This window comes from Arvicola amphibius, chromosome 2 (assembly GCF_903992535.2).
Source record: "Arvicola amphibius chromosome 2, mArvAmp1.2, whole genome shotgun sequence".
In the NCBI taxonomy this organism is placed as follows: Eukaryota; Metazoa; Chordata; class Mammalia; order Rodentia; family Cricetidae; genus Arvicola; species Arvicola amphibius.
Genome location: NC_052048.2, coordinates 32,000,922 through 32,019,360, shown reverse-complemented (window position 1 = coordinate 32,019,360; position 18,439 = coordinate 32,000,922). Strand labels below are relative to the sequence as shown.

Genomic DNA, 18,439 nt, shown 5'->3' with positions numbered 1-18,439 from the left:
TCTTGTTCCTGATTTTAGTGGGATGGCTTTGAGTTTCTCTCCATTTAATTTAATGTTAGCTGTCGGCTTGCTGTATATTGCTTTTATTATATTTAGGAATGAGCCTTGTATCCCTAATCTCTCCAAGACCTTTATTATAAAGGGGTGTTGAATTTTGTCAAATGCTTTTTCAGCATCTAATGGAATGATCATATGTTTTTTTCCCTTCAGTTTATTTATATGATGGATTATATTGATAGATTTTCGTACGTTGAACCAGCCCTGCCTCTCTGGGATGAAGCCTACTTGATCATAATGTATAATTTTTTGGATGTGATCTTGAATTCGGTTTGCCAGTATTTTATTGAGAATTTTTGCATTGATGTTCATGAGTGAGATTGGTCTGTAATTCTTTTTTGGTTGAGTCTTTGTGTGATTTTGGTATCAGGGTGACTGTAGCTTTATAAAAGGAGTGTGGCAATGACTCTTCAGTTTCTATTTTGTGAAACACATTAAGGAGTATAGGTATTAGCTCTTCTTGGAAGTTCTGGTAGAACCAAGGCCAGCTGGAGCATGTGATCAAACCGGTCTCTCTGAATGTGGCTGACAAGGAGGGCTGACTGAGAAGCCAAGGACAATGGCACTGGATTTGTTCCTACTGCATGTACTGGCTTTGTGGGAGCCTAGTCTCTTTCGATGCTCACCTTCCTAGACCTGGATTGATGGGGGAGGACCTTGGACTTCCCACAGGGCAGGCAACCCTGACTGCTCTTTGGACTGGAGAGGGAGGGGGAGGGGGATGGGGTGGAAATTTTTAATTAAAAATAAATAAATAAATAATAAAACAAAAACTAATAATAACCAAACAACTACAGAGAGCTATGTACATAACTTAGTGGTATACAGAGGCACTAGATTAAATTCTCAGACCATAGGAGTGGGGAGATGAATTACAGAGTATTCTTAATGAAATAATACGTGTTAGAGGGAATTAAAATAAAATGAAAGTCATTTACTAAATCATCTGTGTTATTAAATATTTAACTGTTCACTCATTCTACCTGGCTTTTAGGTATGCTTTTCTTGGGGTATGGAGACCATAATGAAACAAGACAAACAATGAAACTCCAATAATGCAACTTACTAATATGTTTATTCTGTTTTACAATCAGTTCAACAGGCTTGCAGGAGTTTTATGACTTTTTCCTATGGGAAGATAGCTTAAAATTTAGAAAGTACATTTGTGAGCAAAACGGAAGGAGTTCTAAGTAGAAGACATGCACAAAGACACCAGTTTCCCAGTGTACTTGGCGGCAGCTCTTTATTTATAACCTAACTCTGGTGCTCAAGCACTCACCCTATGAACATCTACCTAGCTACGGTTGTGGAATCCTGAAGGATCCAGAGGCTATTTATATTTAGCCCAGCAGTCTCATAATAGGTATGGATATGTGGTTCCAAGCCTTTATTGGGTAAACTCTAGGCTAGAGCAGACCTTCATGCAGCCTTCCCCCTCTAGCTGTTTGAAATATGTTTGGGGATTGTGGTAATTTCTGTAACCACTAAGGCTTTTCAGAATATCCAAAAAATCCTTGGGAGGAAATTATTCTTTTCATCTTGGTCTAAATACTCATCAGTTGCATCACAATATAAAATCAATGGGATGTGGGAAAAAACTACAACTTCCACATTTTTAAAAACTCTAACCTTTTTATTTAAATTTTATTATAAGGTATGTACAAGAAAAGGTTTATGTGTATTATTTGTAACTAAACATAGAAACTTGAGAGATATTTGAAGAGGGAGGTAAGTGAAATTTAGTGCTGTTAGTCTATAGAAATAACTTTCCTCTCTTTTTTGAGTATTAAATATCAAGGATCCTATCCATATTATTAAGGATTATGTTGGCTAGTTTTACTTAATTTTGACACAAGCTAGCCATTTTTGGAAGAGGGAACCTCAATCAAGTAAATGCTTCTACCAGACTGGCCTCTGGGCAAGCCTGTGATGCATTTCATTAATTTCTGATGGATGTTGGAGGGCCTAGTCCATTGTGGGCAATGCCATTCCTAGGTAAGTTCTTATACATGACACTGCTATTATCACCATCCAGGCAAATCCTTCCCTTGGGGACCTGGTAGAGGCAGAGTGGCCACCCCTGTAAGCTTGGTAGGTAGTAACCTGACTAGACCAAGAATGCTGCAGAGTTGTCATCCTACCAACAACTGAAGAAATGCCCCCCCCCCCCACCGGTACAATTAAGACTTCTGTATTAATGGGAAGTTCTACAGGAAAAGATTTCTTAGGAAAATACCCTTACATTTGTATCTTTCCTTCCACATGGTGAGCAAAACAACAGGGAAAAAAGCCCACAAAGCAACAAAATCATCTTTGCCACTGACTGCCAGGCTACCTGCCAGTTATGGTAACAAGTAAACAAAACAAATCAGCCAACAATAACTTATTTTCTTTACATACACATTGCTTGGGGTGAAATACAAATTGTTTGAGGGGAAGTAGTAGTTATTATCTGGCAATTTTACTGTGACCTTTTGATTGTAGATAGAATAAAAACTAGGAAACACATGGGTTTCCATTTCATCTAAGTTTCTTTTTTAAGAGTAATTATTAGTTTAAAACCATGTCAATTACTTAATAATTTTTTTGCCTTTTTGTTGTTTTAGGAAAATTTGTAGTTCATTAATTTTTTTTTTTTTGCCAATCTACTTCCTTCTAGCATCTTCAATAGCTTCTTAATTTAAAACGTATTGGCTACACTGGATATACAATAAAAGCAACAAATCTGTGCTACTGAAGATCCAGCAAGATTAATCCATTAGCACTCTGGTCATGGACAAGTTTGAAATTTTCCCTAACCTTAATTACCTCATTAAAAAATATTTTTAGATGTATTTATTCAGTGTTTTGTCTGCATGTGTGCCCATGCACCAAGAGTGTGCCTAGTACCTGTTCAGGTGGGAAGAGGGTGTTGAATTCCCTGGAACAGGAGTAATGGGGAGTTGTGAGCTGCCATGTGACATGCCAGGACCCAAACCCAGATCCTCTGCAGCATCTCCTGAGCTATCTCTCCAGCCCTTATATATCTAATTTTAAGAAAAGTTATAGTCCTGTAAACAACCTTACAAAGAATCTTACCAACTATATCAGGAAAGGTTCAATAATGAATGGACTGTTAAAATTCAATATTGGCAGCCGGGCAGTGGTGGCACTCATCTTTAATCCCAGAACTTGGGAGGCAGAGGCATGTGGCTCTTTGTGAGTTCGAAGCCAACCTGGTCTACAGAGTTAGTTCCAGGTTAGGGCTGTTACATAGAGAAATCCTGTCTCAAAAAAAAAAAAAAAAACCCCAAATAAACCAACCAACAAACAATCAATATTGCCAAGGCAGGCTACAAAGGTATGAGTTTTGCCCTCATTGCCTTTTCTAACTAGAACTCTAAAATGTTGTATTGTGGCTTATGTGAGACTTTAATAATGAATTCTCTCCCATACACATTGCAGAAGTACCTCCACAAAGACTGTTTATTTAACTGGTTACCTCACTAAATAAGACATATTTTAGACATTTTAAATAATCCTTTGCTAATTTAGAAATCTGAGCACGCACAATATCACTGCTCACATTTTACTGTAGTATTAAAAGTGACTCTATGGCCAGAGAGACGTCTCAGTGGGTTTAAGCCTCTGAGCCCACATAAGAAAGCTAGAAAGTGGTGAATGCCAGCATTCTTCTGGCAAGATGGGAGGTAGATAAAAAATTTCAAAATATTTTTAGTTGTATCTACACACAAAGCATTCATTAATGCAGAATGTGTAATAATTGTGATTCTAAATGTCAAAGTTCAAAAGTGAAATCTCATGAGCTTATACTAACCAATGAAATCAAAGGTCATGATGATGAAACATCCAAGTAAATAAATTTTAACACATACTTGTCAATTTCTGAAATACACAGTTTGCTAAACCCAGTTTTTTTTTTTTTTTTTTTTTGCTAACTTGCCAGAGCTACCTGTTTTTCTTAAAAATGCTATGCTATGATCACTGAGGAAAGCAATCTAGTCTAGATATTGTCTTGTATTAATATCTGACCATGGTCTGTCCCTCTGAGTGTCCATTATGAATCTTTAAAGTGAGGTCTTGTTAGATAACAAGAATCACAACCTCTTTGGGAAACTGAAGTTCTCCCAGCTACTAAGATTCAAGGGTATGATAAAGTACCAAGGCCCCTGTGAACAAAAGGGGAAATCAGAAACCAGGTGTATGTTATACTCCTTTAGAGGTCCCCTTTACCCTAAAGCATGTGACCACTTTTTAAGACAAAGAATAATAGGTAAAATTTAATTTTTTTGTTTGTTTTAATCCAAGGTCTCTCTGTATAAGCCGGACTGGCTTCCAACTCAGATCACCTTGCTCAGTCTCCTCAGTGCTGGGATTATAAGCAAGCACCACCTCAAATGGCTTAAAATTTAAAGAATGGACTACAGTTTGCTTTATGTCATACCTTCATCATAAAGCTTGCTGTTTCTGAACATAAGAAACATATGAAAAGCAAACAGTTTAAAAAATCTACCTATGATGTTCAACTTTGCACAATTCAGTCATTTCTTCCATATTTCCAATTTACTGGAATGTAAGTTTCTCAGGTATACCCTATTTTCTAGTGTTCATTGCTATCCACTGTCAGGTCTTCCTTTTCACTTATTAAGGGCAATAACACTTTTTCCTATATACTTCCACTCAAAACAATCACATTAAGTGCTGACATTAAATATTTACTTATTCTTATTCTATATGAGTATTTTGACTGATTGCATATCTGTGTAACACATTTGTATTTTTGTGCCCCTGAAGGACAGAAGAGGTGGTTGAATCTCCTGGAGCTTGAGTGATAGGTGGTTGTGAACTGTCAAGTGGGTGGTAGGAACTAAACCCAGGCCCTCTACAAAACCAGCAAGTGTTCTTAACTGCTAAGCCATTTCTCTAGTTTCTGACATAAAATCTTTAAGGAAAAAAAAATCTTCTGGGACCACCATCTATATATTTGCTTTTATTAATGTGTCTATGGTGTGTGCGTATGACATATGAGTGTAAGTGATGAGTGTAAATGTACATGTGCCACAGCATATACCACAGCACATGTATAGAGATCAGAGGACAAATTCCATTAGTCCATTCTAGCCTTCCACCTTGTTTTTGAGTATGTACTGTGTATTCTAAGCTAACACGGAAAGCAAGTCTCTCAGTGGATTCTCCTGAATCACCACAGTGATTCTGGAATTACAGATGTGCCCTACTGCATCTGGCTTTTTGTGTGGCTGCTGGAATCTGAACTCAAGTTGTCAGGCTTGTACAGGAAGTGCTTTTGCCCACTGAGTCACCTCCCTAAACTCACTCTATTCACATTATATTGTTTTAAATGTATGTGGTAAAGGATAGAACTATGCATTCTGACTCTAAGGGCTGAAGACTAACAACACCAAAGTTACTTGACTTGGTGATCAAGGTTTGGTTTATAAAGTACCTGTTAAGGAAAACTAAGGGACCAAAAGTATGTTTTCATTTTTAATATATGGCCACTTTTCCAGTCCTGTATTATTGACTGTCTATAAAACATTCCCTTGAAGATATCAACAATCCAACAAATATTAAATGTATAGAAGACAGAGACCTTTGCTAGAATTTTTATAAAAAGTATACACAATTATTAATTGGAAAATAAACAATATTTTCTTAAGGTTTGTAGGCAAATCTTATTGCTTAAAATTCCTTATCTTTTTAAATTTCAACAGTGTCAAATCCTGCCTCTTTTACCATTTGTTCCACAGCTAAAGAGATCAAATCAATTCAAATTACAAGAGCAAATGCTTCATCCAGCCCATTCCTAAAACTCATTCCACATTTCTCACCTCCTCTTCCAGGCCTAGGACCCCACCTAGTGGACTGCAACTGAAATCACCCTTTCCACTGTTTGACTTCTTCCCTGCACTGATGGCATACTGGCTTATTGGACTTGATTAATGCTCAACTAACTCTATTTCAGAAATTTCTCTAACTCATATATTTCTCAAACCACTTTCTGTTTATATTCCAGTTAGAGACAAATATTATAAAAGTTCTTTTTCTCTATTTATATTGTAGTAAGTGAACCCCAAAGATTCCCCAACTATAGTTCAATAAAGACAGTGCATTCCTTAACTTTGTCTCTAAATGAGAAATTAATATAGTAAATTCTTGGTCTTAAAAATAATGATCAAAGACCTCAAATTTTATCTCCAGAAGATCCAAGATTTACATTGACTTTTCATGTCCCTCTAAGTTTATTCTTTCTCAGAATTCATGGCAAAAAAGTTTGTATTTTATAAAAGCAGCAATATGTAAATTGTACTGATTCCTGTTGCACGTACTATATAATTACCACTACAGCAAGCAGCACAGGGTACAGCATTCCAACAAGATGTTAGAAGAATGGAACTTTTGGGCTACAGTGGGAATCTTCATATATATTATTTCTTTCTAACTAAAATTCAGAGTGGCTTCACACATAGAAACAAACAACTGTGCTTTAAGACTGCATATCACAACTAATCTCTCTGAGATCTTTGCTAGATCTTCTCTCCTGTGTTAGTAGTCCATCTTGAATAAAACTAGTCCCAAAAAACTCCAATATATATATATTTTAAAATTTACTTGTAATAGTTTCTATATTATTTCCTCCCTTCCTTTTCTGATCCCTTCAGTACATCCCTCCCTTGCACTCAGATTTGTGGTCTCTTTAATCATTGTTATGTGTGCACACACACTCAGGCACGAGTATGTGTGTCCTAAACATATAAATACTACATGCTCAGTCCATATAATGCTAGCTGTATGTCTATGATCTCAGGGATAATTACTTGATATCAAATAACCAATCAAAAGGGCTCTTCCAATTCCTAATTATGTGCTACACATTTGTCCTTATACTCACAGACAGATTTAATTCTTACCCTTAATCAAAGAAATTTATCTTTGTAACAGACAGAGACCATATAGAAAACTACAACCAATGAAAACGCAGAAGAGATCATGAGGTGACCAATCTAAACTGATAGATCTGTAAAAACAATTCCTGCACCAAAGACTCAGGATCACATCAGAATAGAAGGAAGAAAGTTCATAAAATATAGAGAAGCAGGAAGTTTACTAAAACTGTGTCTCCTAGAAATGTCAGAGAGGCTACAGACCCATGAAGTTTCATCAAATAAGACCGAACAACACAAATGAACATGCTAACACGGAAAGGGTCTCAACACTAGACAACTATGGAAAACAGGAAACCAGGAAAACAGATGAGCAGGAAAAACTATCTTCCCCAGGAAAGTGTCCTTCTAATATATTTTCAGTTCCTTTCATAATCTTTTTAAAAAATTTATTTAAGTGCATTGATGTCAGATCTCCTGCACTGGAGTTACAGACAGCTGTGAGCCGCCATATGGGTATTAGCAGTTGAACCCAGGTCTTCCGGAAGAGCAGTCAGTGGTCTTAACTGCTGAGCCATCTCTCCAGTACCCCCTTTCAGAGTCTTAGTACTACTCTATTTACAATCACATTATCAAACTCACATACATTGCTCAAACAAAGAATTTTTCCTAAGCTGAAATTTTAAAAAGTCAGTTATACACAGTCATACATTTTGCTAATCTTCTCGTCTAATCTAATCTTCTAATATCTCCTGACGGTCTGTTTACTTACTCTCAGTAGGGTTCTATGTGGGGTATAAAGAATTAAAATGTATAGCTCTAGCTTTCTAGGGGACAAATGGGCATTTTTATGACTTTCTGGCCTTTTAGGTAAAATCAAGTCTTGGAATGTTTCTGCAGTTTTCCTTTGTGTCTCAGTTACTTTGACACCTGATTACCTGCATTAGTTTTGTTACCTTATGATAGAAAGTGATATTCTGACAGGGCTCCATAGTTCTAGGATACAATGCAAGGCCCACATTCTCTAGAATGCCCATTAAACTGGCCTCTGTCTTTAACCCTCCTCTAGACTTTGTACTGTTCTTAATTTTAGTAGATAGGATGATGTATTGCTCCCTACCTAGGCTTTACACTGCTGAGAATGGAGTCTAAGATGCTGAACAGTGATCAACTGAGCTCTCCAGGAGGAGGGGATCAGGACCTACAGTGAGTAAGTGGATCAACTCTACCAGCTCTGAACAACTCAGCAGCTAATCCTTCTGTGCTAGACAGCTATTTTAATTTTCTAAGCGTGTCAAGAAAAAATGGGAAGTAAAGCAAGTGTATAATGTTTCCAGACTGGAAACATTAATTAAATTAAATATTATTTAGCACAATGATCTCATCTTGGAACTAGAGAAATAAAACCTAGGGAGTTCAATTTCCTTAAGGTCACACTGATAACAAAATTTAATAACAGAAATAGAACTAGGATCTAAAACCACAAGCTCCTGACTTCTGGAACTGACTACAATTATACTGACATTGTTCTTAGAATGCCACATATGTAACTCCTGCCTTCCCAACAACACTGTAGGGTCTTTGCTAACAAGGTAGTAAACTGACTTGAATATCTCAAACTGTTAACAATTTAGGGATGTTTAAGGGACACTTAAGGAATTGGTAGAATGAAGTCTTTGTTATAAGAAAAGCAATGAAAAGGATAGCTCAGATTTGCATATTGCACCTCAAAATTTATATAAGCAGTATAAATACTTGTGTGTATCCATACATGTACATATGTAGAATGTAAAGGAAAGAACAAACGTACGTTGGGAGGAGGGGTGACCTGAGAGAATACCTTAGACAGACAACAGGACTATGGCCATAGGTAAGCCATAAAGGTTCAAAGTGCTAACATTCAAACTACAAAAAAGTCTGAATATTACCTGTAGGTCAAATTCCTTTGTGTATGTGTGTGGAGCTCAGAGGTCTATGTTGGGTATCTTTCTCAATAATCCCCCAATTTCTCTGTTTAAAATGAGTATGGTGTTAAAGATATGAGCATGGGTGCACAGGCCAGAGGCGGATGCCACATGTCCTGATGTATTATTACTCTCTACCTTATTCCTTTGACACAGGCTCTGTTAATAAATAAACTTAGACTGATACTAGCAGCCTGTAAGTCCTAGCTGTCCTGTCTCCATCCATTCACAGCAATGAAGTTATGGATGCACATATACCCATATGTTAAAAAAAAGTTCTGTTTAGCTTTTTGATCTGGGTGTTGAAGTGGGGGTTTGAACTCAGGTCCTCAAACATTTCCTATCCATTGAGTAATCTCTCCAGTCCCTCCACCCAAAGTTTTGAGATAGGGTCTCTCAATGAGTCTAGAGCTTACTGATTCAGGTAGTCTAGCTGGCCAAGATGACCCTCAAGCACTAGGATTTCAGGTATATGAACACTGCACCTGGCTTTTTCTATGAAGATTCTGGAGATTGAACTAAGGTTTTTATGCTTAACTGAGCCATTCCTCAATCCTTCAAGCTCTTATTAGAAAAAAACTATTCCAACCAAGTACTGCTCCTCACCCATCTGACACACACACACACACACACACACACACACACACACACAATAGCTATGACTTCTGTTCTGGAAGTACAGTAACCTTTTACCTTGAAGCTAACAAACTATTTTTCAGGATTTTTTTTTTTTTTTTGTAACTGTTCAAGCCTCTGGGACATTTCTAGTTTTTCTTCGTCCTGCTCAGGCACCTGAATGATGGTTTGCTTCTTCACATCCTCAGGCAGCACTTTCTTCATAAGGTCTTCTCTGACTTTCTACTTAAAGAGTTCTTACTCTTTGTGTCTTTTACTCAAAGTTTTATTTATTTATCTTCCATTTCTATACAGTAAGTGCAAAAAAAAAAAAACCAAATGTTTTCCCTTCTATCAGCTTTACTCATTTGTGTGGTTACTACCCCACTACCATATCATCATGCTAGTTTAAAATACTCTTAGGAGCTAAGATCAGGTATTATATATCTAAATATCTTCAATAAGGGTTTCCAGAATGCCTTACATAGAATACGTACTCCTAAGTCTCATCACACATTTTGAATGGGTATGAGATGGCAAAGAAAAAGGAATGTTCAACCTGTCAGTCATTCTAACAAGGTCCCAAGACAGCAAATTCCTTTAGCCATCTTAACTTTATTTTTCTTTTCAGAATATAAAAATTTATTACTGTGCTTCCGCTGTCAAAATTTAGGATCTTGGTCTTCTTGCCTTTGTACAGGGCCAAAAGGGACACACTGGCTACTTTAACAACCTTAAAGCAGACTCCAGGAATATCACCTACAGCATGACCCTTTAGACCAAATCCAGCAACCAGAACTTCATCGTTTTCCTCAATGAAGTTGAAGCAATCATCATTGAGCACAAAAGCTGTGATCTTGTCGTTCTTGACGAGCTGCACCCTGACACACTTCCTGATAGCAGAATTTGGCTGTTTGGTTTCAACCCATACTTTTCCCAGCACGATTCCCTGGGCATGAGAGGCACCTCCAAAAGGATTGGCCTTAAGGGCTGTGCCCAAGTGGGCTTTCTTCTATTGTTTATTATGCCACTTCTGGTCCCGTCAGTGGCTGCAGAGCTTCCTGGCAGTGCAGAGACCATGAGACTTGCCCATCTTGCCAACACCAAGGGCCCAAGAGAAAACGCCATCTTAACTTTAACGATATTTTCCTTTCTCTTATAATTCCCCTGCCTTAAACTAACATCTTTTCCTAGGCCAGAACACTTATGTATTTTTCCGTCTCTTATTTCTTAGAGCAGTCCCAAATCAAAGTCTCTTATTCCTGTCAACCTGACAATTCTCCTCTTCTAAGTGTATTTGTTATTTACCCAATACATATGGCCTGACAGCACACGGGTATACACTTCAGGTACTTCATGGGTTAGTATCAGAGAATTCTCAAAGTCACTATGGAAGAACTGTGGGCACAAACGGTGGGTAAAAGTGAACTGATTTTATAAGACAGCCAATTTTCAAAAATCTGACAGAAAGATCTAGTATAAAACCACCCAAATCTTCATAACTTAATACCATTAGCTAATTTTTCCTATTCTATACATGTAACATATATATATATGTAAAATTATCATATATAAAATTTATGAATTGGAGAAAGAGAAACTATAACATTCTCGTACACAGAAGATGGTAGCTAAAAAACATGCCTAAGGATGAGTGTTGTGTCAGATACTTTTAATTTCAGCACTGAGGAAGCAGAGGCAGTTTCAAGGATAGCCTGGTCTCCAGTGAATTCCAGGTCAGCCAGTGCTACATAGTGAGACCTGTCTCAAAAAAAAAAAAAAAAAAAAAAAAAAAATTCTAGATTGCTTAAGTTCTGAAACATTCTGGTGGTGAAACAGGCTGTTATGAAACCACGAGAATACTTAACTTCCTACATTTTTGCTGTCTCATCAACAACAATGAAAAAACAATCTATCAAAGCCAAGTATATGGCTGTTTGAGCACCAAGGAGAAAATTACACATGTGTTTAAACAAAGTTCCTGCCACATCATAAGCAAAGGATAAAAGGCAGCTATCATTATAACGGTCATTAAGATACAATAAGGTGCATTATCCATTAATTTCAAGTGTTAAGATAACTATACTGCAATGTATTTTCATATTCTCTAATATATAAAATGATGAATAAAAACTATATTACAGCAAGTTAGTTAACAGTATTATTTAGTCAGTAAAAATTTTAAATGAAATTGTATTTACAGATTTAGAAAAATGCTCATAACAGAGTTTTAGTTGAAAAAACTCAACATTAAATGAGTTTGATTTTATTTAAAATATTAATAAAATTGATTAAAATAAACTGTCTTCAATTTATTTTTCAAATGCAAGTAATATATTGAAAAAAACTACCAAAATATTGGCAAGAGCTATTTTTATTTTTTTCTTTTCCTTTCTATATTTTCAAGTTTTCCATATTGAGCATGTTTCTTTAAAATTCAAAATACTTAATTTTTAAACTTTAAAAACAGCATCTCTGAGAAAATAACTGCTTGTGACTATCAATCTGACTTTATGAACTCAAAGATGGTCCTCTAATATGAGCTGAGTTTATTTTGCACACATGTACTACGGACATACATGAGATAAGACTAATATTTTCAAAGGTTTATAAAGTTTGAGTATGTTAATAATATTTTCATATAGGGAAAAATGATCCCAATAAACCTAAAAAGGAAAGGAAAATTGAACCTTTGGGCTGGGTAGCTGAGTTGGCACAGTGCTTGCCCAGAGTGCACAGGGTCCAAGTTTAATCCACAACACCGAATAAACTGGGTGTGTTAACGCACGCTTATACTCCTAGCACTTGGGAGTTAAAAGCAGGAGGATCAGAACTTTAAAGTTGTACTCTGATACACAGTAATTTTGAGGTTAGCTTGAACTACAAGAGAGATCTCCACCCCATGAGATAACTCAGTGGGGACAGTTGCTTACTGCCAAGCTTGAAGATCTGGAGTTTAATTCTTGTCCTGTCACAAGACAGAAGGAAAGACTAAACTCCTACAAGTTCTTCTCTGGCATGCACATGCACTCTGTAATGTGCCCCTCCACATACATGAATAAACAAACATGAAATACAAAACTGAGGAACTTTCAATAATCAACATACTGTGATAATTCTAACTAAATTTCATGTTAATCATCAGGTCAAAGTCATGCTTTGCACATTAGTACAAATAAACAGGAATTCTTTTCTTTTCTTTTTTTTTTTTGAGACATGGTCTCACATTACATAGGCAGGCCTAAAACATATTTGGTCTCAAACCCTACACAGCCAATTCCTGATCCTCCTGCCTCCCCCTATCAAGCACTGGGATTATAGGTATATACCATTAGACCTTTCATGGAAATTTTTAAAATATCTAACTAAAACCCAAAATACTTTAAAAACCAGACTGACAATTTGTAGTGTGTGTATGTGTGTACACACATTCACATAACGTCTGTGAAATAGTAAATTAACAGAAATCTAATAGACTTACCCGCTCTGCAGTTGACTCATCTCCGGGCACACACACAGCAGCAGCACAAGCTATTTCCATCACGGAAGAGCTGGTAGGAGCATCAGTTGTGGATGAAGACCTGGGTCGACCTGACTGTATAACAGCAGCCACCTCTTGGCCAGATTTCCTGTTGATTTGGGGACTTCCCTTTGGGGCTTCTGACTTGCCCCGCCTACTATGCAAGCTTGTCCCTCTCTTCATCTTGGGTGGCACTCGGATCTGTTGCAGAACACGATTCAGAGCTGTGGGGTGGGTGGAGACACCATCAATCTCAGCACATGCGTTCTGACTGTCCAGATCCACTTCAGGCTCTGGATCTGTCTGAAGTTGCTGCACATCGTGTGGAGACACTGATGACCTCCTGCGCTGGTGCTGGAAGAGATGCTTCAAACCTTGGCCAATCACATTAATGTTCTCCAGAGCATTGTGGGTCATTTTAGATAACTTTTGTTCTGATTCTGTCTGCCTCCTGGCTTCTGCATCTTGGGATTTGCCTCCAGGATCAGGGTCCTCATATAACTGTTCACTGCCGGAAGGCTCCATTAGTAAGCTTAATAAGCTTATTTGCAAACTCAAAAAATTTTAAACACCCCGAGACTGTCAAATTAGGTAGGCATTTGCTTCACCAGTGACTATGCATGCAGCTGTGAGATGGAGGCTTCATGCCTACCTAATGTTAAAAAAAAAGAAAAAGGAAAAAAACCTTGTATCATACATCCATGCAAAAATACAGAAACACTACAAAGAAGCAAAGAAAACATGCAGCTAGCCAAACAAGTAAGTTACTATCATTAAGCAATCTTTAATCAAAAGATTAAAAGATATTTTTTTTCAGATAATGGGTTATGGTATTTTCTAGAATAAAAAGCCAAAACACAGGAAATGAAAATAGCAATGTCGGAGGAAAAATCCTTTTACAAGTTTCAGTATAAGAAGGATAGGACCATTTTGGAATAGACACTATAATAGCAGCAGGCAGGACAAACAGCCATTGCTTAGAGAATCAAGAGAACTAGACCATTTAGTATGTTTAGTCTAGCTGAGGCAATTAATTTCTTTTTATTTATAGTCACAGTTAAGTATTTACATGCTGAAATTCAGCAAATTCAAATAACACTAAGAGATAAATATTCTAAACTATGTAGATTTTAATGAAAATTTGGAATCTCTTGTTACCATCCATCCACATTCACCAAGTTCAACAGTAATTAGATGCAACAGGTTTGCTTTTTTGGGAGGACAAAACAAAAGAAAAAATCTTATAAATGGAAGTCTTTGCTGAAGCCAAAATAACCTTTCTGGCCCCAATTAATGAGCCATCCAGACAAATCAGTCTTCAGAGAGAATAGAGCTTTGCTTAATACCACCTGTCAAAAAGGGAGATTTGAACTGGGGCAGGCACACAACTGTAATCCTAGCACCCAGGAGACTAAGACAGGAAGGTGGACAGTTCAAGGTCAATCTGGACTACAGACAGCAAGTTCTAGGCTAGTCTGGACTACACAGGGATGGATTCTTTGATTAAAAAAAAGCAGAAAAGAGATCCAAAGAAATCCCTTTCTCAACTATATTATTCTTGATAGAAGCTTCCTATCCATCTATATAAACTCGAAAGCAAAGATGTAGTGTAGTAACTGGGTACTAATGGACGAACAGAGAAAAATTAAAGGTCAAAGGTTAAGCAGCAATGATAAACCAGCATTAAACACATGAAAAGGAAGTAGAAACTAAGAGCATGACAGTCATGGCTACTAAAATCACATGCAAATGGGAGGGGTGGGTGGTTAAGGGATCAGATCTCTTTTTTTAAATAAAAAAGTGTTTTATTTTTATTGAGTTTGTGCAAATACATAAAATTGTATAAATGTGTAGAAGCAACTAAAGAGGACAAAACACTGTACAAGAGTCCTTGCATATTTTCTCTCAATTTCTGTTGTTCGGGAGACTTTAAAACTCCTGGCATTACCAGTACGCTGAACAATCTGCCACTGCCAGTTAAACACTGCAAGTTCCTGCTCTGGGGCATCGGTCCTGCTGCCATGAAGTGGCAGGGCAGAACACATAAATGAGTTCTTTGTGAACACATGCTGCCATGCTGAGGGACAGGAAACAGATCCACTCCACTCGCACTCCCTGATGACTAGTCTCAGACCTTCACATCACAGGATATGGACACTGGCACTGTGGCTCCATAGTCCCTATTCTTTCAAAACTGTTTCTACATCTGCTGATTCTTAATGACTCAACAGCACAAAGAATGACAAGGTTAAAAACACTCATCTCTCACCAGTACCTTTCTACTTTCTGAAAACCATGTTTCCTTGTTCCTGAAGGAGGCAGCTGAGAGCAGCTGTTACGAGCAGGGACGCTCCCTGTCCTCCACTGAAATTCTTTGTGGTCTATATGGCCTCCTACCCTTTCCTTAACTGTACATTTGCAAATGTTGTACCATTTGTTGTTCTCCCTTTGGGGATCACAAAGAGAAAAACTCTCAATGGCTTAGGTTTAGTGCAGTTTTCTGGAGCTCTTAGTGGGCAAAACTTTTGCCAACAGTATACATGTTTAATTATCCTGACCTTCCTTCATGAGATTGCCTGGCAGACAATAGCTACCGAATTGTATTAATTTTAGAGAAAAGGGGCTGTGTGACCAGGACACAAGCACTGGTTACAGTGCACATCTGTCAATCTCTTCTCACACTGTGTTGCTGAGATAGGAGGATGTCAAAGCAAGGCTGACAGTTACCAGGTAGTTTATAAGTATTGTTATAAAATAAAGCCACCTTATCCCATCAGGATTAAAAAATACCATGAATAAAAGAATGTTACTAAGGTAGATGAGAAACTAAATGAACTGTTTATCTTGCACATGAAGATATTAGGAGTCAACTACTCAGCACATTTTTCTGTTATGGGACAATGAATGGTCTTTTATCCTGTCACTTGTATTGTTTTTAATAAAACGCTGATTGGCCAGAAGCCAGGCAAGGAGTATAGGTGAACAGGACGAGAACAGGAGAATTCTGGGAAGAGGAAAGATCAGTCTATAGTTGTCACCCAGCCACAGAGGAAACAAGATGAGAATCCCTCACAGACAAAGGTACCAAGCCATGTGGCTAACACAGACAAGAATAATGGATTAATTTAAGATGTAAGAATTAGTTAATAAAAAGCTAATAGGCCAACCAGCTTATAATTAATGTAGTAGACCTCTGTGTATTTCTGGCTGCAGGACCAGGCAGGACAGAAACCCCTGTCAACATTTTTCCTTGGGCAGTATTGGGACTAATCAACTGATCACCTGTGTGCTTTCTATCTAAAATATTTGGAGAAGATGGCACATTTTAACTTCACCTGAGATTTCACTGGTATTTTTACATTGTTTATTTGTTAATGATTATAAAAAATTAATTACAAAGAGATTCTAGCAATCCCTAGGGAAACCTGTAGCATGGTACTAATTTTTGAAGCCAAGACTCTTGCTCACAGCTGTAAAGACGAGAGATGCACCTCAGTATTTCTAGTAGCAAGACTTACCTTAATCACTAGCTAGCACAGGCTCATGGAGCATGCAGCCCTGAATACACTCAAGCTTAGTTTTAAGCAGTAAGTTGTGATTACCCACTTCTGATAGAAGATGTAAACTCGTAAGGGACACAGCTATCATTTGCTGTGCCATCACAAATATGGAACATGGTCAGAATTGTGATGGCTCCTTCAGACTCTGTACAGAAGATCTCTAAGGTCCCTGGTCGAGGTATGCCAAATGTTAATGAAGATCAAGTATGATAATAAAATAACCAACGAAAATAATACTGTTATAACTTCAAATACTGACTCGTGGAACTCAGCAATCTCAACAGACTTTAGGATGCCCTGCCATTTTCTTCTCTAAGACAGTAATCCTGGAATAGGTGTAACTGTTGATCAGTTTATAATCAACAAGGTTCCATTGCAAAGCTAACTATACTCTGGTAAGAAAGGAATTTGGCTTTTCTTTTGTTTATTGTCTCTAAAATACATAATATATGGTAAGTCCACACTCAAGAAACAAGCTGCTTTAAATTAGTATTAGAAATAAAGTGGAAAATTGCTTTTTAAAATCCAACAGATGTTTAAAAGGGTGCTCCATAAAACCATCCTAAATTATACACAAATTACTCCCCCCCCCCTTTTTTGGCAAACTTAATTTTTATATGGTAGTCAAAACTTTTGGCACTGAGTGAAGTTGTTTTCACAGATCATGAAGACTTGGACACTTGCCTTCATTGCTCTTCCTCAAGCACATCCAAGGCGTACAGGTATTCTTTTAGAAAGAACTGAAAAACAAGCATAAGAATAGAAGTTAAACTTAACCTGGAGCTCACTTGTTTCAGACACACAGGGAAAGGTTAAATGTATACAAAATATTACAATTTTATGTTCTACCAGTACAAAGGGCTAGGATTTTTTTTTAATTTTTCGTCAACATTTTCTATTTTTTAAAAAAATGTTAAGCAGAAATATTATAGTCAAGAAAGAAGACATATTGGGAAAAACATTAAAATTATCAGCACTGAAAAAGGGGAGTGGGTGATGGAGAAATAGCTCAGCAGTTAAGAGCACTGGCAGCTCTCCCAAAGGTCCTGAGTTCAATTCCCAGCAACCACATGGTGTCTCACAACCATCTCTAGTAGGATCTGATGCCTTTTTCTGACATAAAAGCATACATGCAGATGAAGCATTCATATACATAAAATAAATCTAAAAAAAAAAAAAAGAAGAAAAAGAGAGCATGTCAAGTGTAGTGGTACATGCCTTTATTCTTATCACTCCAGAAGCAGAGATAGTCAATTTCCGGTTAATTTGGTCTACATAGCAAGTCCCAGGCTAGGCAGAGCCACATAATGGGATTTTTGTCAGGGGTGGGGTGGGGGTGTCAAAGGGTTACAATAAATATTTTAGCATGATTTCACTGAACAACAATCAGAAACTGTATCAATGTAGTCTTGAACTAACATGAAATTTAAAAAGATACACAGGAAATCACCACAATTTCATAAACTTTTTTTTTCAAATACCTCTGTTTGCAAATGCCTGAAAGCTTTCATTCTAAGGTAATTGTAAAGCCAGGCATAGTAGCCTAACAAGTAAGCTCCCAGCACTTAGGAAGATCAAAAATCTAGGCTTCAACTCCAGGTCATCCTGGGTTACACAGTGAAATTCTATCTCAAAAAATGGGAGTGGGGAGAAAGGAAGGGAAAAAAAAATGAAGGGAATTAAAAAAATCTATTTACTATGTACAACTGAGAAACAAAATGCATCAGAAATGAAAATTTCCTGGAAAATTAGCTTTTAACAGCCAACACCAGAGACACAATTTACTTAGAGAAGTGTCATAGGAATATCTGTTATGTACTC

General features: G+C 37.2%; 1 protein-coding gene and 1 pseudogene across 1 annotated transcript in view; both read right to left on the bottom strand.

Moving 5' to 3' along the window:
• Window positions 1-10,631, bottom strand: part of LOC119806412 — a 30,826-nt pseudogene extending 20,195 nt beyond the window's left edge.
• The window catches only part of Tmcc1 (transmembrane and coiled-coil domain family 1), a 125,173-nt gene extending 111,467 nt beyond the window's left edge, over window positions 1-13,706 (bottom strand). Inside the window, exon 1 of the mRNA XM_038318345.2 lies at window positions 13,020-13,706. Within this exon, the coding sequence (XP_038174273.1) occupies window positions 13,020-13,583 (564 nt within the window). The 5' untranslated portion in view covers window positions 13,584-13,706. The remainder of the gene's footprint in view (window positions 1-13,019) is intronic.
• Between the last annotated feature and the right edge of the window lie 4,733 nt (window positions 13,707-18,439).